Source organism: Nelusetta ayraudi, unplaced genomic scaffold, assembly GCF_046127955.1.
Source record: "Nelusetta ayraudi isolate G7.1 ecotype Tasmania unplaced genomic scaffold, CSIRO-AGI_Nayr_v1 ptg000088l, whole genome shotgun sequence".
Classification (NCBI taxonomy): Eukaryota; Metazoa; Chordata; class Actinopteri; order Tetraodontiformes; family Monacanthidae; genus Nelusetta; species Nelusetta ayraudi.
In genome coordinates, this window is record NW_027466138.1 from 1,116,020 (window position 1) to 1,139,356 (window position 23,337).

Genomic DNA, 23,337 nt, shown 5'->3' on the forward strand with positions numbered 1-23,337 from the left:
GTGACCAGTGACTACTGGGATCAGTCCTCACAATCTAAACTGTACCAGAGAGGCAGACAGAGAGGCTTCTCACCCTCTGCACATGGTGAACAACACAGACTGTAAAATATTTACTTTGTAGATGGATGGCTAGTTAAACAGTCTGGTTCCAGGGGGTGATCAACTCAATGGGTCTGTCTATTAAAACAGTCAGATGGAGGCAGATGAGGTGATGATCAAATAGTTTATTGTAAAGGGTATTGTTTGTACTGGTTTTTCTGATGATGGAAATAAAATAAAGGGTAAATATTGAGTCAATTCAACACAGGGCCTCTATTCTAAACAAACATTCTTGAAATAAGGAATAACTCTCAGAACATAAACAGGCCACACATAATCAGATTCTAAATACAGAAATATAACATAAACTCACATTTCACGGACTAAGTACAGACAACAACGCTGTGACTCCTGACATGCGGCCAGCCAGCTCCTTTGTTCTCAGGGAAAAAGGGGAAAAAGGGGTGTGACATTGTAGAGCTGGCTTCCTATATCACTTCAGGTCTGCCCTCCTTGGCCGTGATGGATGCAGGTAGAGGAGGGGGAAGTATGAAGGTGCAAGGAGGAGGTCAGGGATTTTCCACACAGACAGTCAGGCAGAAGTGACCTCTAAATTCTCTGCCACTTCCTGGTAACTTCTGATAAAAGACAGCCCGGAGACCACCGATACAGTGCAATGTTGAAAAAGAGATGTTAAAGTCATTTATAGCTGTATGAATAATTTTAAAACGTCAACTTTTAATGACCAGTGGCGTCTCAGGACCCATATTTTTTCCACCTTGGGATTTCGTGTTGTTTTTGTTTTAGTTTTTTAGTTTTTTTTTTTTTCATTTTTTAATTTATTACTACACAAATTTATTACACAAAAATAAAAACGGTACCTCATTTTATATCATGTCCAGTAAATCAGTTATTGAAGTGGTTGAATTGTGTGTCCTGCAAAATAAATGGCCAACATTTTCTTTATGAATATATGTATTTTAAAATCCCCCTTTAAAAAAAGACAAAAGGGGAAAACTGCCCATGAAGCCGCGACATAATCAAAAATTGATTGAATTTTGAATGGATATTTTATTTTAAATCGTTAAACATGTTAAACGACATTTTCCCTCCCTAAAGCATCATTATTAAGATCTAGTTCCATCAGTTGGGGTAATGAGATAAACTGTAACTGGTAGCTCTTCCTTCACTGGCTCCTTATTAAACATCTCAGGTATTACTGTTCACACCACATGTAATTTTCTCATGAGCGATTTTCGTTCAAATACACAAATAATTTGATAACAATTCCCATTTAGTCACGATTCCACAATCAACTTGAAAATTGCAATTTGACAATAATCTGCACTTTAAATGCACTTGACTAGTATCATAAGTATTCAAATTCAATATTTTTTTTTCCATACAAAATAAAGTCACCAACACACAAAAACCAAAGATGCATAGGCAAATAAAAATACACTGACAAATGTGAGCACACATTAGTGGGCATCACATAAACATAATAACTCAAGTCCACATGTAAAATGTCTTTCTGTCTACTGACACAGTGTACCAGTGGAAACTGTCCATGGTCTCCGTCGACATTCATCACCTTTGTGTGCTCTTGTGTTTCTTTCTGCTCTGTCATGAGGTCCTTCCCCATCCTATTGCTCTGCATCTTTCTGGCTGCGTGTGAGGTTCATGGGGCTGTTGAATTAAGAATCTGTGCTTTTAACCTACACAACTTTGGGGAGTCAAAGGCCAAGAATAGCAATGTGATGCATACGCTCACAAAGGTAAGACACTCATTGATGGATTTGGCCTGCGTTAGCATTAGCTCCTGTTTAAAGGTGTTTGTGGAGGTCACCCAGGTCATCGTGTTCTTCCCGGTTAAGTTACGGCAGCTGGATTTTTTTTTCTTGGCAACTACACTAAACTACTGTAAGTACCAGTAACAGTAGGCTGTGACACACGAGCGCAAGTCAGTTGCAGCATGGAAACCTAAAATTCCTTCCTTACACGTCACTCTTGGACTGTATTCTCCCTGCTGGCTTCCTGAGAGCGCTTTCTCATTGCTGAAACAATGTCTTTTTCTTCCAGATTATCTCTCGCTGTCACATTACTTTGATTCAGGAAGTGAGAGACAGTAAAGAAAAGGCTCTGCCGCAGCTCATTGACCGCATTAACAGGTGACTCACCTCGAAAGCCACAAGTCCATTCAAGTCAACTTTCATCATGTATCTGTTTCAACCACCTACTGGTCTGTCTGCGTTTCAGCTACGACTCTGGCCGTGTGTACCAGTATGTGGCAAGCGAGAGGCTGGGTCGCTCCGAGACCTACCGGGAGCAGTATGTGTTTATTTACAGGTGAGTGGTGGGTTGTAAAGTGTGACAGAGGGGCGGGAGCAGCTGCAGATGGACGGACAAAGTGTTTTGATGAGCAAAATGAAGCAAAGTTGCAACCAAAGCAGTGTCTTTGAAGCCCCACTGTGTTTAGCTCTTCAGTGAAACACTGGAAAAATTGATGAAATACTGCTATTTTATGACTGACTGACCATTAATATAATTTCCTCAAGTTCTGCGGGCCAGATTTAAAAAGCTTAACGGGCTGCATATTAGACATACAGGTGTAGGTTTTTACTGGAACCATACTTTTTTTGTGCGACGAAAGAATTTAACTGGAAATTAACATGTAATATATATATCTATATAAATACTCATATCGCCCCCTAGTGTTGGGGAGGAGGACAACAATAAGATTTTCTCAGCTGCATGTGTACTGGGAAAAGGAGAGGAGTGCGATTAGAGGAGAAAAATTAATTTTGAGCGCAGCTCGATGAAGCTGTGCATGTGAAACGCAGTCGCTGACGGTGTAATGAGTGTTGGTTTGCTTTCAGGACGGACGCGGTGACGCTCACTGGCCAGTATCAGTACCCAGACAACAAACCGGGAGACGTGGATGCTTTCTCCAGGGAGCCGTTTGTCGTCCGATTCAAATCCCCCAAGGCAGGTTGGTCCTCCATTCACTGGCTGACTGACTGGCTGGCTGACTGACTGGCTGACTGACTGACTGACTGACTGGCTGGCTGACTGACTGACTGACTGACTGACCAACCGTCACAGATTAAAGTCTGATGACGTTACAGATGAACAGAACTTTATTCCTCTGCACTCTGTGTCTTCAAGCCATCAAGGAGTTTGTCCTGATCCCTCAGCACACCACCCCGACCAACACCACCAAGGAGCTGGACGCTCTCTACGATGTGCTGCAACACGTCAAGAAGATGTGGAAAACCCAGGTAGCCAACAGGCTTCCTGGATTATGGCACACGATGCGGCGGTGCAAACTCACATCCTGCTGTTTTATTAATCTTATTAATCTTATTTTCTTTTGTTCAGAATATTAAGAAGTGATGTAAAGATGTTACCTGCTTGACAGTTTCCACTGTGACTCCAGTCCTCCTCAGAAGCATCATCCACCGTGCTGCTGACCTGTCATTTAAGACACAGTCACTTTACATTGAGACTTATTTGTCTGAACAACAGAAAATAAATCAAATCTATCAATGAAGACAAAATGAAGAATTTGAGTCACATCCTGCTGTGTTTTTGGGCAGGACGTGATGCTTCTCGGGGATTTCAACGCAGACTGCGGCTACCTGCCCAAGAAGTACAGGAAGAATGTACGTCTGATCACAGACAACAAACTCTATTGGCTCATTCCAGACAAGACGGACACCACAGTGCGACAAAGCACTTCCTGTGCTTATGACAGGTGAGGTCACACTGGCACTGCATAGCCTCATGCCTTGACAGGACACCAGTCTGAACAAATTCTGACCATAATGTGTCAAAAATGTGGATTCATCACACCAGGTAATATTTTATACTCCTGGTCTCTGTGAGTTCTAAACTCAACAACCTGCACAGATTGAAAACATTCTTCTGAATACTTTGGTTTCCATTACAAGTTTTCAGTTTTGTTTTTTTTAATTTACTGTCACCTTTATGTCCTCACCAAAAGAGACTGAGCACCACTCTGGCCAATCTTTTCCAATATTTCAATGAACATGCAGCCGAGGGGGTTTGACACATTGGACAAATGACAGAATTGTTGGTTTGGTTTCTTTACCTAATATCATGCTACCAAACCGCGTGCTCGTTTAATGAGGAAAAGAGATAAGTAGAATGTGAACAAGTTTTAGTAAACAGAAGAACAAGACATTTGGTACAGAGATCTGATGGAGAGATCTCTGGAGTCGAGTCCTGGCCGTCGCCGGAGTCAGACTGACTCCTTTCTCCCAAGAAAGTCCTTAAATGCAAAGACAAACACTCTGACTCCTGATCTGAATGTCATCTCAAGTGTCGTCCTCTGATTGGCTGTCCATTCTTCACCCTTCGATTGCAGGGCGTCACTGTCATTGTTTGAGAGTCAGGAAGCATGTCCTTATTTGGCCATGAGCCAAATGGTCCATCCTTCCTTCCGGTGTGACCTGTTGAAACCATTTTGTGGCAAGACGAGCTCAGGTCACAAGTTCCCATCCCTGTGATTGTATGGGTCGCAAACTTTATGAGGGTCGCAAAGGCAGTTCCTTCAGTTGACCGCTCTCTGGTCCCCCCAGGTCACTGTTTACGAGACTTAATGAGTTTCACAGTCTTTACTCACAAGGGTATCAAACCCCCAGGGCACTGATCATGATCATCAAATATACACCAAAGCACTACATATAGCAACATTCAATACATTTATACATTCAACTCAATGTAATAATTCCAACATATAAATGTAATGTTACAAATATAATAGCACAATATGCAATGATGCATGATATTAAATATCCAATTACAACAGAATGCTTGATCAGTTTGTGTCTCCTTTAAGGTGTACTGGCACTTTAAGGGCACACAAAGGCCTGTTCAAATGTGTCTGTCCCTTTAAGCAACGTTAAAACACTTTGTTTTCATACGTCAGCGGAAGTTGAGAACTCTGCAAACTTGTGTGATTCCAACAGAATTGTTGTCTACGGGGAGAGGTTTGCCAGGGCAGTTGTGCCCTTTTCAGCCAAACCATTTAACTTCCAAGTGGAATATCGACTCACCGAGGATCAGGTAACACGCCGCATTTCTGACTGGTCTGGTGTGATGTTTTAAACCTATAAATTGTCTCATGAACCTGTTTTGGGATCTGCAGAGAGATTGTTCTTTTAATCGCTTTATATATATATATATATATATATATATATATATGTATATATATATATATATATATATATACATATATATATATATATATATATATTTTATTTTTTTTTTAAATTGCACTTGGAGTCAATAAATCTCCTAAAAATTAATAAAGTGGGGGTTAGTTTCTGCTTGGTATGATTCACATAAAATGACCTTCAACACAGCACAGACCAACCTGATCACAAACACTGAAGACTTGCAGACTCCCAGAATCCCACAGGAGCCTCTCTGCTGAATTCAAGAGTGTTGAAAGGCAGATGTTAGAACCAGAAGGCTAACAGCTGTATTTCAAAGGAGTGGCTTTAGTCTGCTTAAATGTTTCTTTAATGTTGTCTGTACAGGCACTTGACGTGAGCGACCATTATCCAGTGGAGGTCCTCCTGAAGAGTGCTGCAAACGAAGGCTCTTCAATTCAGACTGTATTGAAATATGTGCTAATTTCTGTGTTTTTTCCCAAAGTATTTAGTTTTTCTTAATCAGTAGACAAAACATCAGTGGTGCTGAATTGAGGATAAACTCAGGATGGCTTCTTTTATTATTTGCTGCTGATCACTTGGAGTCCAGTTTTTTAAAAGACATTGATTGCACTGCAGATGGATATATTGGGTCGTCTCCAAGCACTGCTGCTTTGTAGCACTTTTGAGGAGAGAAAACAACTGCTGGAAAAAAAATCAAAATGAGGATTTTTGTGTGATATAAGAACAAAAAAGTCAATATTTATAAAACAAAAACACAAAAACAGCATTAAGTAATTATTTTTTTGTATTTCTTGATTTGCTCCCTTGACTTGCTTGCAATAACAAAATTGCTTAGCATTATTATTTTTTTCAAAGAAATTACTCAGGTGTGTGTGTTGAGGGAGTTTGTGCCAGGGAGACACACCATACATACATATACATATATGCACACCTATAGCTGGTTACAGGTGATTTTCCTCATTGTATGTATGTATGATCTCATAATCAGACTTGAGCTACTCTTTCTCCCCGGTTACTGAACAAGAGATAGGATGTAAAAATCGTTTTTACAAAAATAATATTGAATGATAATATTATTATTGCCGCCTTCCTCTGGCTATTTTATACGGTTTGTATTGCGGTCCCTATATCTTGCTCTTTTACAATAAAACTGTAGATTTGTGACATTACAGTTAAAGTGTGTTGCTTTTTACTGGTCTTTGCTTGCGTTGCTTTTAGCAATAGTCACCTCACAGCAAGAAGGTGTGTGTGTGTGTGTGTGTGTGTGTGTGTGTGTGTGTGTGTGTGTGTGTGTGTGTGTGTGTGTGTGTGTGTGTGTGTGTGTGTGTGTGTGTGTGTGTGTGTGCGCGCGCGCCCGCGCGCGAGAGAAAGAGAAAGAAATGTTACTTTCTGTTTTGAAGCTTTGCTTCCTCATTCTTGCTTCTTCTTTCCAGCTTCCTCTCAGTCAGAAAGTCGCAGCAAAAAGCTTCAGTATGTCCGTGTGGAATGAATCTATGGTGGATGTTGGCTGCTGGAAATATAAAGACTCGCGGCTGAGGGTGAGTAGAAATAACAACAAGCGACGTGTTCGTGTGGTGGATCGCCTTAAACACCACAAGGCGTTGTTTTTCTCCAACGAGGTCCAGATGCTAATTGTACGTCAGAAGTCGTTAGTCTGATCTTGTGTTGCTTACAAAACATTTACATTTAGGACGTTTGCGCGGACAACAACAACAACAACGCTTTCTTTCAAGATGGTCTTAGTGTTTCAGAGGGCGCGCCTTTGGATGGAATAGTCGCTACCACTAGAGGCGCTGAATTGGCTACAACCCCCTCGCACTGTGTGTGTACTTTTCACCTCAAGCACACTTCAACACTCATTCCTACATTAAATGGAAGCGGAAGGTTTTGGCTTGAAATATGAAATATGACGTTTGCATGTTCTTAAACATATTTTTTAAAACTTTGTGTGTTTTTAACATTGTTTTCAAACAAATTTTAACACCTTTGAGTGTTAAAATATTTGTTTTAAACATATTTCTGAATACATTTGAACCTAGCTCCCAGTTCAACAAAGGTATTCACTATAAGGCCCACCTGTGCAATCCCTCAAATGAAATAATGGACAGATCAATATTAGTCTGTTTTTCCTCACCACTGCACACCATGCACAGTGTTGCTTTAACTGCTGTAGTGCTAGCTGGCTGGCAGTGGCTAAACAGGAAGGCCTCCTGGACAGCGAGCTCTTTAATAAAGCTGACATACACTATTAGCTGTGCACAGTTAGTAACATCTGTGGAGTCGTCCAGCTGGATGGAGAAGGAAGGTTGCCGAGGCATTTCCAGCAGTGCCAAACACCTCGATGGTTTTCTCCTGTGACCGTAGTTCATTATGTTTCAATGAAAAACCTCCCATGGCTCGGTCGTTAAACATTAGTGCTTAGTGTCAATATGACACTGGGGTTTCTCTGGTAGCGAGCACCTCTTTGATAAATTATCAGGGTCGTACTTCCTCTGTTATCTGCTCGCTCCAGACTCTATGTTTCGCTCTCTTTCACTTTCACCTTCGATTTGACAAACATGTCCATTTTTCCCCTGCAGTCAGCTAACCAGATGTTTACATTTTTCTTCTTGGATAAAGAGGTGTGAGGGGAGGTGACCCTCACACTTTGAAAACCTCTGTATAGAGGGCAAGATTTAAGTGACCACTTTAAGTGTGAATTGGCTCGTATTTTTCCACCGAGTCAGCGTCTTGACCATGTGAGCGTCACATGCGGACATGTGACCAGTGACTACTGGGATCAGTCCTCACAATCTAAACTGTACCAGAGAGGCAGACAGAGAGGCTTCTCACCCTCTGCACATGGTGAACAACACAGACTGTAAAATATTTACTTTGTAGATGGATGGCTAGTTAAACAGTCTGGTTCCAGGGGGTGATCAACTCAATGGGTCTGTCTATTAAAACAGTCAGATGGAGGCAGATGAGGTGATGATCAAATAGTTTATTGTAAAGGGTATTGTTTGTACTGGTTTTTCTGATGATGGAAATAAAATAAAGGGTAAATATTGAGTCAATTCAACACAGGGCCTCTATTCTAAACAAACATTCTTGAAATAAGGAATAACTCTCAGAACATAAACAGGCCACACATAATCAGATTCTAAATACAGAAATATAACATAAACTCACATTTCACGGACTCAGTACAGACAACAACACTGTGACTCCTGACATGCGGCCAGCCAGCTCCTTTGTTCTCAGGGAAAAAGGGGAAAAAGGGGTGTGACATTGTAGAGCTGGCTTCCTATATCACTTCAGGTCTGCCCTCCTTGGCCGTGATGGATGCAGGTAGAGGAGGGGGAAGTATGAAGGTGCAAGGAGGAGGTCAGGGATTTTCCACACAGACAGTCAGGCAGAAGTGACCTCTAAATTCTCTGCCACTTCCTGGTAACTTCTGATAAAAGACAGCCCGGAGACCACCGATACAGTGCAATGTTGAAAAAGAGATGTTAAAGTCATTTATAGCTGTATGAATAATTTTAAAACGTCAACTTTTAATGACCAGTGGCGTCTCAGGACCCATATTTTTTCCACCTTGGGATTTCGTGTTGTTTTTGTTTTAGTTTTTTAGTTTTTTTTTTTTTCATTTTTTAATTTATTACTACACAAATTTATTACACAAAAATAAAAACGGTACCTCATTTTATATCATGTCCAGTAAATCAGTTATTGAAGTGGTTGAATTGTGTGTCCTGCAAAATAAATGGCCAACATTTTCTTTATGAATATATGTATTTTAAAATCCCCCTTTAAAAAAAGACAAAAGGGGAAAACTGCCCATGAAGCCGCGACATAATCAAAAATTGATTGAATTTTGAATGGATATTTTATTTTAAATCGTTAAACATGTTAAACGACATTTTCCCTCCCTAAAGCATCATTATTAAGATCTAGTTCCATCAGTTGGGGTAATGAGATAAACTGTAACTGGTAGCTCTTCCTTCCCTGGCTCCTTATTAAACATCTCAGGTATTACTGTTCACACCACATGTAATTTTCTCATGAGCGATTTTCGTTCAAATACACAAATAATTTGATAACAATTCCCATTTAGTCACGATTCCACAATCAACTTGAAAATTGCAATTTGACAATAATCTGCACTTTAAATGCACTTGACTAGTATCATAAGTATTCAAATTCAATATTTTTTTTTCCATACAAAATAAAGTCACCAACACACAAAAACCAAAGATGCATAGGCAAATAAAAATACACTGACAAATGTGAGCACACATTAGTGGGCATCACATAAACATAATAACTCAAGTCCACATGTAAAATGTCTTTCTGTCTACTGACACAGTGTACCAGTGGAAACTGTCCATGGTCTCCGTCGACATTCATCACCTTTGTGTGCTCTTGTGTTTCTTTCTGCTCTGTCATGAGGTCCTTCCCCATCCTATTGCTCTGCATCTTTCTGGCTGCGTGTGAGGTTCATGGGGCTGTTGAATTAAGAATCTGTGCTTTTAACCTACACAACTTTGGGGAGTCAAAGGCCAAGAATAGCAATGTGATGCATACGCTCACAAAGGTAAGACACTCATTGATGGATTTGGCCTGCGTTAGCATTAGCTCCTGTTTAAAGGTGTTTGTGGAGGTCACCCAGGTCATCGTGTTCTTCCCGGTTAAGTTACGGCAGCTGGATTTTTTTTTTCTTGGCAACTACACTAAACTACTGTAAGTACCAGTAACAGTAGGCTGTGACACACGAGCGCAAGTCAGTTGCAGCATGGAAACCTAAAATTCCTTCCTTACACGTCACTCTTGGACTGTATTCTCCCTGCTGGCTTCCTGAGAGCGCTTTCTCATTGCTGAAACAATGTCTTTTTCTTCCAGATTATCTCTCGCTGTCACATTACTTTGATTCAGGAAGTGAGAGACAGTAAAGAAAAGGCTCTGCCGCAGCTCATTGACCGCATTAACAGGTGACTCACCTCGAAAGCCACAAGTCCATTCAAGTCAACTTTCATCATGTATCTGTTTCAACCACCTACTGGGCTGTCTGCATTTCAGCTACGACTCTGGCCGTGTGTACCAGTATGTGGCAAGCGAGAGGCTGGGTCGCTCCGAGACCTACCGGGAGCAGTATGTGTTTATTTACAGGTGAGTGGTGGGTTGTAAAGTGTGACAGAGGGGCGGGAGCAGCTGCAGATGGACGGACAAAGTGTTTTGATGAGCAAAATGAAGCAAAGTTGCAACCAAAGCAGTGTCTTTGAAGCCCCACTGTGTTTAGCTCTTCAGTGAAACACTGGAAAAATTGATGAAATACTGCTATTTTATGACTGACTGACCATTAATATAATTTCCTCAAGTTCTGCGGGCCAGATTTAAAAAGCTTAACGGGCTGCATATTAGACATACAGGTGTAGGTTTTTACTGGAACCATACTTTTTTTGTGCGACGAAAGAATTTAACTGGAAATTAACATGTAATATATATATCTATATAAATACTCATATTGCCCCCTAGTGTTGGGGAGGAGGACAACAATAAGATTTTCTCAGCTGCATGTGTACTGGGAAAAGGAGAGGAGTGCGATTAGAGGAGAAAAATTAATTTTGAGCGCAGCTCGATGAAGCTGTGCATGTGAAACGCAGTCTCTGACGGTGTAATGAGTGTTGGTTTGCTTTCAGGACGGACGCGGTGACGCTCACTGGCCAGTATCAGTACCCAGACAACAAACCGGGAGACGTGGATGCTTTCTCCAGGGAGCCGTTTGTCGTCCGATTCAAATCCCCCAAGGCAGGTTGGTCCTCCATTCACTGGCTGACTGACTGACTGACTGGCTGACTGACTGACTGACTGGCTGGCTGGCTGACTGACTGGCTGACTGACTGGCTGACTGACTGACTGACTGACTGACTGGCTGACTGACTGGCTGGCTGACTGACTGACCAACCGTCACAGATTAAAGTCTGATGACGTTACAGATGAACAGAACTTTATTCCTCTGCACTCTGTGTCTTCAAGCCATCAAGGAGTTTGTCCTGATCCCTCAGCACACCACCCCGACCAACACCACCAAGGAGCTGGACGCTCTCTACGATGTGCTGCAACACGTCAAGAAGATGTGGAAAACCCAGGTAGCCAACAGGCTTCCTGGATTATGGCACACGATGCGGCGGTGCAAACTCACATCCTGCTGTTTTATTAATCTTATTAATCTTATTTTCTTTTGTTCAGAATATTAAGAAGTGATGTAAAGATGTTACCTGCTTGACAGTTTCCACTGTGACTCCAGTCCTCCTCAGAAGCATCATCCACCGTGCTGCTGACCTGTCATTTAAGACACAGTCACTTTACATTGAGACTTATTTGTCTGAACAACAGAAAATAAATCAAATCTATCAATGAAGACAAAATGAAGAATTTGAGTCACATCCTGCTGTGTTTTTGGGCAGGACGTGATGCTTCTCGGGGATTTCAACGCAGACTGCGGCTACCTGCCCAAGAAGTACAGGAAGAATGTACGTCTGATCACAGACAACAAACTCTATTGGCTCATTCCAGACAAGACGGACACCACGGTGCGACAAAGCACTTCCTGTGCTTATGACAGGTGAGGTCACACTGGCACTGCATAGCCTCATGCCTTGACAGGACACCAGTCTGAACAAATTCTGACCATAATGTGTCAAAAATGTGGATTCATCACACCAGGTAATATTTTATACTCCTGGTCTCTGTGAGTTCTAAACTCAACAACCTGCACAGATTGAAAACATTCTTCTGAATACTTTGGTTTCCATTACAAGTTTTCAGTTTTGTTTTTTTTAATTTACTGTCACCTTTATGTCCTCACCAAAAGAGACTGAGCACCACTCTGGCCAATCTTTTCCAATATTTCAATGAACATGCAGCCGAGGGGGTTTGACACATTGGACAAATGACAGAATTGTTGGTTTGGTTTCTTTACCTAATATCATGCTACCAAACCGCGTGCTCGTTTAATGAGGAAAAGAGATAAGTAGAATGTGAACAAGTTTTAGTAAACAGAAGAACAAGACATTTGGTACAGAGATCTGATGGAGAGATCTCTGGAGTCGAGTCCTGGCCGTCGCTGGAGTAAGACTGACTCCTTTCTCCCAAGAAAGTCCTTAAATGCAAAGACAAACACTCTGACTCCTGATCTGAATGTCATCTCAAGTGTCGTCCTCTGATTGGCTGTCCATTCTTCACCCTTCGATTGCAGGGCGTCACTGTCATTGTTTGAGAGTCAGGAAGCATGTCCTTATTTGGCCATGAGCCAAATGGTCCATCCTTCCTTCCGGTGTGACCTGTTGAAACCATTTTGTGGCAAGACGAGCTCAGGTCACAAGTTCCCATCCCTGTGATTGTATGGGTCGCAAACTTTATGAGGGTCGCAAAGGCAGTTCCTTCAGTTGACCGCTCTCTGGTCCCCCCAGGTCACTGTTTACGAGACTTAATGAGTTTCACAGTCTTTACTCACAAGGGTATCAAACCCCCAGGGCACTGATCATGATCATCAAATATACACCAAAGCACTACATATAGCAACATTCAATACATTTATACATTCAACTCAATGTAATAATTCCAACATATAAATGTAATGTTACAAATATAATAGCACAATATGCAATGATGCATGATATTAAATATCCAATTACAACAGAATGCTTGATCAGTTTGTGTCTCCTTTAAGGTGTACTGGCACTTTAAGGGCACACAAAGGCCTGTTCAAATGTGTCTGTCCCTTTAAGCAACGTTAAAACACTTTGTTTTCATACGTCAGCGGAAGTTGAGAACTCTGCAAACTTGTGTGATTCCAACAGAATTGTTGTCTACGGGGAGAGGTTTGCCAGGGCAGTTGTGCCCTTTTCAGCCAAACCATTTAACTTCCAAGTGGAATATCGACTCACCGAGGATCAGGTAACACGCCGCATTTCTGACTGGTCTGGTGTGATGTTTTAAACCTATAAATTGTCTCATGAACCTGTTTTGGGATCTGCAGAGAGATTGTTCTTTTAATCGCTTTATATATATATTTATATATATATATATATATATATATATATATATATATATATATTTTTTTTTTTTAAATTGCACTTGGAGTCAATAAATCTCCTAAAAATTAATAAAGTGGGGGTTAGTTTCTGCTTGGTATGATTCACATAAAATGACCTTCAACACAGCACAGACCAACCTGATCACAAACACTGAAGACTTGCAGACTCCCAGAATCCCACAGGAGCCTCTCTGCTGAATTCAAGAGTGTTGAAAGGCAGATGTTAGAACCAGAAGGCTAACAGCTGTATTTCAAAGGAGTGGCTTTAGTCTGCTTAAATGTTTCTTTAATGTTGTCTGTACAGGCACTTGACGTGAGCGACCATTATCCAGTGGAGGTCCTCCTGAAGAGTGCTGCAAACGAAGGCTCTTCAATTCAGACTGTATTGAAATATGTGCTAATTTCTGTGTTTTTTCCCAAAGTATTTAGTTTTTCTTAATCAGTAGACAAAACATCAGTGGTGCTGAATTGAGGATGAACTCAGGATGGCTTCTTTTATTATTTGCTGCTGATCACTTGGAGTCCAGTTTTTTAAAAGACATTGATTGCACTGCAGATGGATATATTGGGTCGTCTCCAAGCACTGCTGCTTTGTAGCACTTTTGAGGAGAGAAAACAACTGCTGGAAAAAAAATCAAAATGAGGATTTTTGTGTGATATAAGAACAAAAAAGTCAATATTTATAAAACAAAAACACAAAAACAGCATTAAGTAATTATTTTTTTGTATTTCTTGATTTGCTCCCTTGACTTGCTTGCAATAACAAAATTGCTTAGCATTATTATTTTTTTCAAAGAAATTACTCAGGTGTGTGTGTTGAGGGAGTTTGTGCCAGGGAGACACACCATACATACATATACATATATGCACACCTATAGCTGGTTACAGGTGATTTTCCTCATTGTATGTATGTATGATCTCATAATCAGACTTGAGCTACTCTTTCTCCCCGGTTACTGAACAAGAGATAGGATGTAAAAATCGTTTTTACAAAAATAATATTGAATGATAATATTATTATTGCCGCCTTCCTCTGGCTATTTTATACGGTTTGTATTGCGGTCCCTATATCTTGCTCTTTTACAATAAAACTGTAGATTTGTGACATTACAGTTAAAGTGTGTTGCTTTTTACTGGTCTTTGCTTGCGTTGCTTTTAGCAATAGTCACCTCACAGCAAGAAGGTGTGTGTGTGTGTGTGTGTGTGTGTGTGTGTGTGTGTGTGTGTGTGTGTGTGTGTGTGTGTGTGTGCGCGCGCCCGCGCGCGAGAGAAAGAGAAAGAAATGTTACTTTCTGTTTTGAAGCTTTGCTTCCTCATTCTTGCTTCTTCTTTCCAGCTTCCTCTCAGTCAGAAAGTCGCAGCAAAAAGCTTCAGTATGTCCGTGTGGAATGAATCTATGGTGGATGTTGGCTGCTGGAAATATAAAGACTCGCGGCTGAGGGTGAGTAGAAATAACAACAAGCGACGTGTTCGTGTGGTGGATCGCCTTAAACACCACAAGGCGTTGTTTTTCTCCAACGAGGTCCAGATGCTAATTGTACGTCAGAAGTCGTTAGTCTGATCTTGTGTTGCTTACAAAACATTTACATTTAGGACGTTTGCGCGGACAACAACAACAACAACAACGCTTTCTTTCAAGATGGTCTTAGTGTTTCAGAGGGCGCGCCTTTGGATGGAATAGCTACCACTAGAGGCGCTGAATTGGCTACAACCCCCTCGCACTGTGTGTGTACTTTTCACCTCAAGCACACTTCAACACTCATTCCTACATTAAATGGAAGCGGAAGGTTTTGGCTTGAAATATGAAATATGACGTTTGCATGTTCTTAAACATATTTTTTAAAACTTTGTGTGTTTTTAACATTGTTTTCAAACAAATTTTAACACCTTTGAGTGTTAAAATATTTGTTTTAAACATATTTCTGAATACATTTGAACCTAGCTCCCAGTTCAACAAAGGTATTCACTATAAGGCCCACCTGTGCAATCCCTCAAATGAAATAATGGACAGATCAATATTAGTCTGTTTTTCCTCACCACTGCACACCATGCACAGTGTTGCTTTAACTGCTGTAGTGCTAGCTGGCTGGCAGTGGCTAAACAGGAAGGCCTCCTGGACAGCGAGCTCTTTAATAAAGCTGACATACACTATTAGCTGTGCACAGTTAGTAACATCTGTGGAGTCGTCCAGCTGGATGGAGAAGGAAGGTTGCCGAGGCATTTCCAGCAGTGCCAAACACCTCGATGGTTTTCTCCTGTGACCGTAGTTCATTATGTTTCAATGAAAAACCTCCCATGGCTCGGTCGTTAAACATTAGTGCTTAGTGTCAATATGACACTGGGGTTTCTCTGGTAGCGAGCACCTCTTTGATAAATTATCAGGGTCGTACTTCCTCTGTTATCTGCTCGCTCCAGACTCTATGTTTCGCTCTCTTTCACTTTCACCTTCGATTTGACAAACATGTCCATTTTTCCCCTGCAGTCAGCTAACCAGATGTTTACATTTTTCTTCTTGGATAAAGAGGTGTGAGGGGAGGTGACCCTCACACTTTGAAAACCTCTGTATAGAGGGCAAGATTTAAGTGACCACTTTAAGTGTGAATTGGCTCGTATTTTTCCACCGAGTCAGCGTCTTGACCATGTGAGCGTCACATGCGGACATGTGACCAGTGACTACTGGGATCAGTCCTCACAATCTAAACTGTACCAGAGAGGCAGACAGAGAGGCTTCTCACCCTCTGCACATGGTGAAGAACACAGACTGTAAAATATTTACTTTGTAGATGGATGGCTAGTTAAACAGTCTGGTTCCAGGGGGTGATCAACTCAATGGGTCTGTCTATTAAAACAGTCAGATGGAGGCAGATGAGGTGATGATCAAATAGTTTATTGTAAAGGGTATTGTTTGTACTGGTTTTTCTGATGATGGAAATAAAATAAAGGGTAAATATTGAGTCAATTCAACACAGGGCCTCTATTCTAAACAAACATTCTTGAAATAAGGAATAACTCTCAGAACATAAACAGGCCACACATAATCAGATTCTAAATACAGAAATATAACATAAACTCACATTTCACGGACTCAGTACAGACAACAACGCTGTGACTCCTGACATGCGGCCAGCCAGCTCCTTTGTTCTCAGGGAAAAAGGGGAAAAAGGGGTGTGACATTGTAGAGCTGGCTTCCTATATCACTTCAGGTCTGCCCTCCTTGGCCGTGATGGATGCAGGTAGAGGAGGGGGAAGTATGAAGGTGCAAGGAGGAGGTCAGGGATTTTCCACACAGACAGTCAGGCAGAAGTGACCTCTAAATTCTCTGCCACTTCCTGGTAACTTCTGATAAAATAGCTGTCAGATCTGATTGGCCAGGTGAACTGGTTTATAACGAATGGACCTCCCACAATGTTTTGCCAACTCAGGTCAAAGTTCAAGGTCGAAGTCGATAGTCAGGTTAGTTTGCTAGCTGGTTGGGAAGGAAACAAGAGACGCATGAACTCTCACTCCAACCTGGAGACTGGAGCACAACATGGATTAATCAAAGTTTGATCGGATTAATCTCCTGGCAGAACGACTTCACAGCGCAAAGTAGGAACTCTGATCCCTCTCTGCTATTTGGTTGAGTTATTGTTGAATCAAATCTGTTAGCAAGGAACTTTGTACCAGTGATTAGCCATCCCTGCTAATGGTTGATAACATGAATTTCTTGGTTCAATAACAGTCCACTGCTTTATTTCATCATAATCAGTAAATGTGTGGTTTGAACTAAGAAAACATTTATTTTCAAGCCACGACAATGTGAAGATTGTGTTTGAGTTCACAGTGACCTTTCCCCCACCCCTCCCTTAAGTTAATAATTCACCTTTATGTTATCACACTGGTAGTGTTGGCAGTCCAAAGGTGGAAAGAATGTCTAACGTGTCCAACACTTTGTCCTTTGATTGTTGTATTAAAGTGTATTACAGGTTTTTTTTTTTCACTGTAATACAAGAATATAAAATACATTTGAAACCAGTGTAACACGGCAGGTATATGCTGGTGAAGGTTCTCAGTCATCCAGGTCATCTGTAGAGTAGAAGGGTTAAGTTGGAGCAACTGGACTCGTTCTTGTGATCTTGAAGATGTTTCAAGGCTTCGTCAGTTGGAAGCCTTTCAGATGAGAGACCAAACGTCTTCAAGATCTCAAGAACTGACTGTACTACTACTACTGTTTTACTACAGTAAAACAGTAGTACAGACAGTCTGTATGTTTTACTACAGTAAAACAGTGTCAACTGGCAACTTTCAATTGGCTGTAGGTGTGAAGCTGAGTGCAGGAGAAGCAGTGAGAGAAAATGTATCCTCAGTTATGATTCTATAATATATCAAATTAATTTTAAAAATGATTTCTCAAAATAAAATCACATTTTAACACAATGCAGGAATATTAAGGTTTGACACTTCCAACACAAAGATAGAACAGATAGAAAATCAAACTCCAGTTGATGGAAAGTCTAATCAAACATTTGTCTTTATCAAATTAAATGTGTTAACTTGAATTTTCTTTTCCTTGTTTTTCCAGTGATGGATGCAGTTTTTCCAGTTGGTGTCCCGGTGATGTTGACATTTTGCTCAGAACTCAGTGTGTTGACTCCTTCAAGATATATGATGGACTTTGCCACAGTCTCTATTCTAATGGTAAAATAATTTGTAAATTAATCTTTTATTATCTATATTGTTTATGTATACATTTCTATTATGCTGTATTTCATACAGTGTCTTGCTCCTCATCAACTTTTGCCTTTATTTCTCAGTCTCATACACTTCAGGACAATATTTAGAAATAAATAAATGGAAAACACAGCTTGTTTCAAAAAAGTTTTACAGTGTGTGAACTTGAGATTTGGAGATTGATTGATTTGCACTTCCACCATTTCAACCACTTCTTAAAACAAAAATGTTTTTTTTTCCCGAAACACTTAAAAGTTTTCCCCTTTGGAAATTATTATAGATTTTTTTCATCCATCAAACCATTTCTTAAAGTGTGTAAACAGGTCAGTGGTAACTGAGGACTAAGAAGCTGTCATGGTAAAATAAAACTCACTGCACTTTTCAGTTCAGTTGGTGATCTAGCAACAGGTTGGTGCTGAGAAACAAAGAGCATTTCAAACACACTGAGATTTTGACACAGAGCAGTCAAGTCCTTTAGTTTCCACTTTATTTCTCAACTTGAGAGCGTCAAGCTTACTTTAAATGTCAGAAATAGTGAATTAACCTGTATGCAACAAACAAGGCTGTAAACTTGTGGTGGCCTCCTTCCAGCCTCCCCACCACCCTGAGTGAAATATTGAGCATATATGTGAAACACTGATGGCAATGCAGAAGTGAAGCAGTCTGACACAACTGTTTCACACAGTGTTAAATGCCACACACAACCAGCTCAATACAAATACATGTTAAAGTACTGCAACTACAACTTGGCAGTGACAGTGAGTGTTTTACTTTTCACAGATTCTGCTGCTGAATATGATCAGTGGATGTTCCTCTCAGCAGTGTCACCATTCAGAGTACATGATCGGAAATGACTGTTGTCCAAAGTGTCCTCCTGGTAAGATCCAACTCAAAGTGTTTTTAGTGTTTTTAGTCTACAATGTAGACTTATATCTGGAGGTGTTGCAGACATTTTCTGTTTTCACAAAGACACAGATATTAAAGTAATCTTTTATTCCCACCTGTTCATCCCCCAAATACAAAGTAACAGACCTGATAGCTATTATGATAATGCATTTATTTGTTCATTTATTGCTTTTTCCACTAGGTAAACGTGTCAAAACTGACTGTACTCAGTACAGAAGCACATCCTGCACAGGTTGCAAGGGAGCAACGTTCATGGATCAGCCAAACGGACTCCAAAGCTGTTTTCCATGTCAAAATTGTGATGCAGGTACATTTTATTCATTGATCCAAGTATTGATTCTTGTTGATGAATGTTTGTGTTTTTTGTGTAACTGAATATCTAACAACATAGATTCCATGAACTAAGAAACAATTCCGCTCAGGGATAAAAAAGGAACTGAAGATATCAGTTCTCACCACCAACTTTAACTTCTCGTTCTAAATGGGAAGCAGGTCACCTCCACTCAGTTCAAAACAGAACAAGTCATGTGATCTGAATTTTGAGAACTGAAAACACGTGATGGGTGCAGTGTATGAGTCCAACTTTTCCCACAACTTCAGGAAGATTTCAGGATGTTTTTCATGGCTTCAATGCCCCTGAAAAAACACAAATTTCAAGAAACACTGAGCATGCACTTGATTTAAAGTCTCTTCTCCTTCCAGCTATTTAGCTTTTAGTAGAGCTCCAGCCAATCAGCTGCTTCCATCTCACCCTCCCTCTGCATCTTCTTCTCTCACACCAAATTATTTCAAGTTTTCTTTCACTTGACCATCTTCCTTTAATATTTAATGTCAGATTCTTCCAATAGATCTATGTCACAATGTATCTCCCTTTGGCCTTTGCTATTCTCCACTGTCAACATCCTCAAAGCCAATACTCCTCCTTCTTGATATGAAACCGTGCTGCTGCTCACAAAGGTCAGTTCAACTAGTAAACCTGTAGCACTATTTACTTCTCAAACATTTTCAATTGTAAAACTTTTTGCAACGTTTAACGTTTGAGCCAAAAGAAGAAAACCTGCCCTGTGTTGCAAGTAATTGGGAAACTCAGTTTCCTCTTCCATGGTAAAATGAGTTGGTTGGGCTTGACGTGCAGCACCAGCACCAGTTTGACCAAATCCTAAAGGTCCCTAATGCCAGAGTCTTTGTGGGTCATTGTGCTCGGCCAGTGTGTCATCATGATCTATGTGTGTAAATCTGCTGTTCCTTGCTGGCTTTGCAATAGATGGCCACACTGACAATTAGGGAGGAGGAGCCAAAGGTGAAAAAGTGCTTTGTTATATTGAAGTTCTTGTTTCTGTGTTGACAGATTCAGGATTAACTGTAAAGACTGAGTGCACAACAACTTCAAATGCAGTTTGTGAGCCAGTGGAGGGATTCTACTGTGTGGACGTCAGTCAAGGAAGCTGTGCAGCAGCAAAGCAACACTCAAGCTGCCAACCAGGACAATACATCAGTAAGAAAGGTTGGTTTCAGGACTTTGACTCTTGACTGTGGACCAAAGTTTTCACTGTGTGGGAACAAAAGTTGTCGGTCCTGTCTGCTCTTGTTGTGAATGTCACCTGATTGACACACACAAAACAAAAACAATATTTTAACCTGACTGGAAACTGTCGATCACAATTACATGAATTATATATGAATAAGACACTGCATGTGGTGGATTGTGCACACTGGACAATGACATTTAGAATATGCATTATGTTTTAAACTTCCCAAATTCCCAAATGTAAACAGATTTTTAAAATCTCTGTAAACAAAACTTGTCAATAATTATTAGTCTATGCATCTGTTTTCAATGATTTTAGAATTGTTTTCTTGAAATTATTACTTAATCCACTAAAATTATGTTTATGCAGAACTCCTTTTAAAAAATGAGACTCTTTGTTGGATGTTGTTGTCACAGGTTCATGGCATCAAGACACTGAGTGTTCTGCCTGCCCTGGTGGAACCTTTTCAAATGGAACCTCTTCCTCCTGTCAGCCACACACACAGTGAGTGAAGCTTCAGACAGCAGGACAGCCTTTCCTCTGAACGCTGCTCGAACCTGCTCTTCTGTCTTTCCAGATGTCAAGCTTTGAATCTGCTGCTGATTAAAGCAGGAAGTTCATCAGCTGATACTGAATGTGGACCACCAGGTTCTGATCACACGGGAGTCATTGTTGGCGTTGCTGTGTCACTGATAGTGGTGGTGGCGGCCTCAATAGCTGGAGGACTTGTTTACTACTGGCGTTGCAGAAAAGGAAAAAAGAAGAAAAAAGAAAAGGACAAACAAGGTATGAAAAGTACAGCGGTCAGAATATACATTGCTAATATTTTACTATATATTACTTTTGATTATATCTTCAAAGAAATATTAGTTATTTTATCAATCAATCAGTGAATCAATCTTTTATTTCTAAAGTGCTCAATCATTTCCAGAGGTGCCTCAAAACACAACAATCAAAAGCAGAAACAAGGAGATCCCAGTATTATTTTATGTGGTCTATATTATTATTAGCTTCCAGTGATTTTTCCCAGGGCATTGGTGTTATACTGCCATCTATAGGCTCTAGGACTGCCAGGGAACTTAAATTACTTTGAAAAGACTGACATCAAACAACCTGTAACAACATGTAAAAAGCGACCATTGTTTTAGCTTTTAGATTTTCTAAAAACAAAATACAAACAAAACAGACAAGACATACAAACAACCAACACACACACACACCACGTTTCCCTTCATGTTTGTTGTTTCTACGGCTGCTGTGAGTTTGTGGTGCTTGGCAGTTTGTTTTCTTTTTTACACGTCGGTGAAAACTAAGTTCAGCTGCACTACATTTTCTTTTTTTCTGTCTTTCTGTATTGCAGATTGTGGACGTAGGCCACGGGCATCCATGAACATTGCATGTTGGGGACTTTGTGTTGGCGCCTATGAAGGGGTCAACACACTTGTCACAGAAAAAAGTGGAGCCGACGTCCCCAGTGAGCCTGTTACCTCCTGAGGGAAAATAAGACTGAAGACAACAAGGAAAACAAATGTAACCCGGTTAAAAGTACCTAAATACCCTAATGTGGAGGGGCAAAGTGGCCTCCCCACGAAAAAGGGGATCTGGACCGACCGGATTGAGGTGTTGGAGTAGAAGGAGGAGGCAGGCAGCGTCAATTGCAGGAAGAAATTAAGTTTTATTCTTTTAACCCAAAAACCATAAATAGGCGCCAGGAGACAGCTTCACAGTCCTCTAGTCCCTCACCAGACTAGTCAGCTCTCCCCTTCCAACAGGGAAATGAGCCACCTTTATAGTGGGGCAGCATTTCATTGCCAATTGGGCCACCCCACTACCCGTGGTGACATCGACACAGTCGAACATTCCAAAACAAAACAATAACCAAGAATCACACCCTTCAATAAGCAGAACATAATCCCCCTTAAACCTACAAACCCTTAAATACAAATAAACCCCACATTCTCTCCTTAATTATACATTCAAACCAAAACCAACACCCCCCTCTTACGGCAATGGGCTACTCCACTTTAGCCGGCGCTCCATAAAACCCCACCCCTGCAGCGGCGCGCGCTTCCGCCCAGGAGCAGTGGAGCCGACTGGGACCAAGCGGGTGCAGGTGCAGGTGAGCAGCATTGTGTGTGTGTGGAGATCGCTCACTTTCTCACACCTAATACTAGTTATATATTATAAAATAGAAATTGGTTAAAGGTTGGTTTTCAGTTATTTTTGTTAAAATGTTTAGTAGGCGTTTTAACGTTTTTTATTTTTTATTTTTTATTTTTTTTATTGTACTTGCACCTGAACCATCACCGGGACTCGCAGCAGGTGTGTTCAGCGTGGGCGGGTCATCAATCACGGATACTTAAGAACCAGGTGTGTTCGGCTGAGGGGGGGGGCAAAGAGAAAAGGAAACCAGCGGCGCGGAGGAAGAACGGACTGCAGGGAGTGTTCAACCCGGACTCTCGCCCTAAAAATGGATTATCTGCAGCCGGCTCAAGTTTGTCCTGAGGAAGGACGGAAAAACCTAGCAGCTAACCCAGCAGCTAGCGGCCCCACGCTCTGCGGCAGTTAGCCTCCCGCTAACTGGGGGAGCGGAGACCGTGGGACGGGAGGAGCAGCAGACGGCGGGCGAGCGCCCCGCACATCGTCACCCTCCATCGTGAAGCAACGCTCTGACAAACAAAAGCAACAAGGGAATGCAGCTACGAAAGAATGTTTATTTCACAGAATAAAACGAAAGTTAAATGCTACAGAACACAACAGCCTATATCTGTAATGTTGGTTGTCGGTGGTGTGTGCGAGTGCATGACTGTCAGTGTTGTCAGCGAACTAAGCATAAAGAAATAGTTGGTGCGCTGCAGCATCCAGCCGGTGC

General features: G+C 41.1%; 3 protein-coding genes across 6 annotated transcripts; all 3 read left to right on the forward strand.

Annotated features, from left to right (window-relative positions):
- The first annotated feature begins 1,644 nt into the window (after nt 1-1,644).
- On the forward strand, nt 1,645-6,414 carry LOC142901409 (deoxyribonuclease gamma-like). 2 transcript variants are annotated; one of them, XM_076045912.1, is made up of 8 exons: nt 1,645-1,817; nt 2,122-2,210; nt 2,299-2,388; nt 2,919-3,031; nt 3,208-3,320; nt 3,639-3,796; nt 5,034-5,130; nt 5,468-5,594. In XM_076045912.1, the coding sequence occupies exons 1-8, from the start codon at nt 1,668-1,670 to the stop codon at nt 5,498-5,500; spliced, it is 843 nt and encodes a 280-aa protein (XP_075902027.1). In that variant the 5' UTR covers nt 1,645-1,667; the 3' UTR covers nt 5,501-5,594. The 2 variants fall into 2 exon arrangements, with proteins under 2 accessions (XP_075902027.1, XP_075902026.1); XM_076045911.1 differs by lacking the exon at nt 5,468-5,594 and adding an exon at nt 5,607-6,414 and having other exon boundaries at nt 1,646-1,817.
- Nucleotides 6,415-9,646: 3,232 nt separating this feature from the next.
- On the forward strand, nt 9,647-14,432 carry LOC142901410 (deoxyribonuclease gamma-like). 2 transcript variants are annotated; one of them, XM_076045913.1, is made up of 8 exons: nt 9,647-9,819; nt 10,125-10,213; nt 10,302-10,391; nt 10,922-11,034; nt 11,259-11,371; nt 11,690-11,847; nt 13,085-13,181; nt 13,625-14,432. In XM_076045913.1, exons 1-8 carry the CDS (start codon nt 9,670-9,672, stop codon nt 13,757-13,759), a joined length of 945 nt encoding a protein of 314 aa, XP_075902028.1. In that variant the 5' UTR covers nt 9,647-9,669; the 3' UTR covers nt 13,760-14,432. The 2 variants fall into 2 exon arrangements, with proteins under 2 accessions (XP_075902028.1, XP_075902029.1); XM_076045914.1 differs by lacking the exon at nt 13,625-14,432 and adding an exon at nt 13,486-13,612.
- A 167-nt stretch (nt 14,433-14,599) lies between these two features.
- LOC142901412 (tumor necrosis factor receptor superfamily member 14-like) lies at nt 14,600-21,994 on the forward strand. Of its 2 annotated transcripts, none has more exons than XM_076045916.1 (8): nt 14,600-14,761; nt 17,882-17,997; nt 18,811-18,907; nt 19,118-19,243; nt 20,285-20,440; nt 20,882-20,969; nt 21,043-21,251; nt 21,826-21,994. In XM_076045916.1, the coding sequence occupies exons 2-8, from the start codon at nt 17,884-17,886 to the stop codon at nt 21,957-21,959; spliced, it is 924 nt and encodes a 307-aa protein (XP_075902031.1). In that variant the 5' UTR covers nt 14,600-14,761; nt 17,882-17,883; the 3' UTR covers nt 21,960-21,994. The 2 variants fall into 2 exon arrangements, with proteins under 2 accessions (XP_075902031.1, XP_075902030.1); XM_076045915.1 differs by lacking the exon at nt 14,600-14,761 and adding an exon at nt 16,645-16,908.
- Nucleotides 21,995-23,337: the final 1,343 nt, after the last annotated feature.

Coding starts and splice junctions, on each gene's coding strand:
- LOC142901409 (XM_076045911.1), top strand. CDS start 1,668: ATGAGGTCCTTCCCCATCCTATTGCTCTGCATCTTTCTGGCTGCGTGT. Junction 3,032..3,207: donor ATTCAAATCCCCCAAGGCAG/GTTGGTCCTCCA, acceptor TGTGTCTTCAAG/CCATCAAGGAGTTTGTCCTG. Junction 5,131..5,606: donor ATCGACTCACCGAGGATCAG/GTAACACGCCGC, acceptor TTGTCTGTACAG/GCACTTGACGTGAGCGACCA.
- LOC142901410 (XM_076045913.1), top strand. CDS start 9,670: ATGAGGTCCTTCCCCATCCTATTGCTCTGCATCTTTCTGGCTGCGTGT. Junction 10,392..10,921: donor CAGTATGTGTTTATTTACAG/GTGAGTGGTGGG, acceptor GTTTGCTTTCAG/GACGGACGCGGTGACGCTCA. Junction 11,372..11,689: donor AGAAGATGTGGAAAACCCAG/GTAGCCAACAGG, acceptor GTTTTTGGGCAG/GACGTGATGCTTCTCGGGGA.
- LOC142901412 (XM_076045915.1), top strand. Junction 17,998..18,810: donor CCACAGTCTCTATTCTAATG/GTAAAATAATTT, acceptor TACTTTTCACAG/ATTCTGCTGCTGAATATGAT. Junction 19,244..20,284: donor ATGTCAAAATTGTGATGCAG/GTACATTTTATT, acceptor CTGTGTTGACAG/ATTCAGGATTAACTGTAAAG.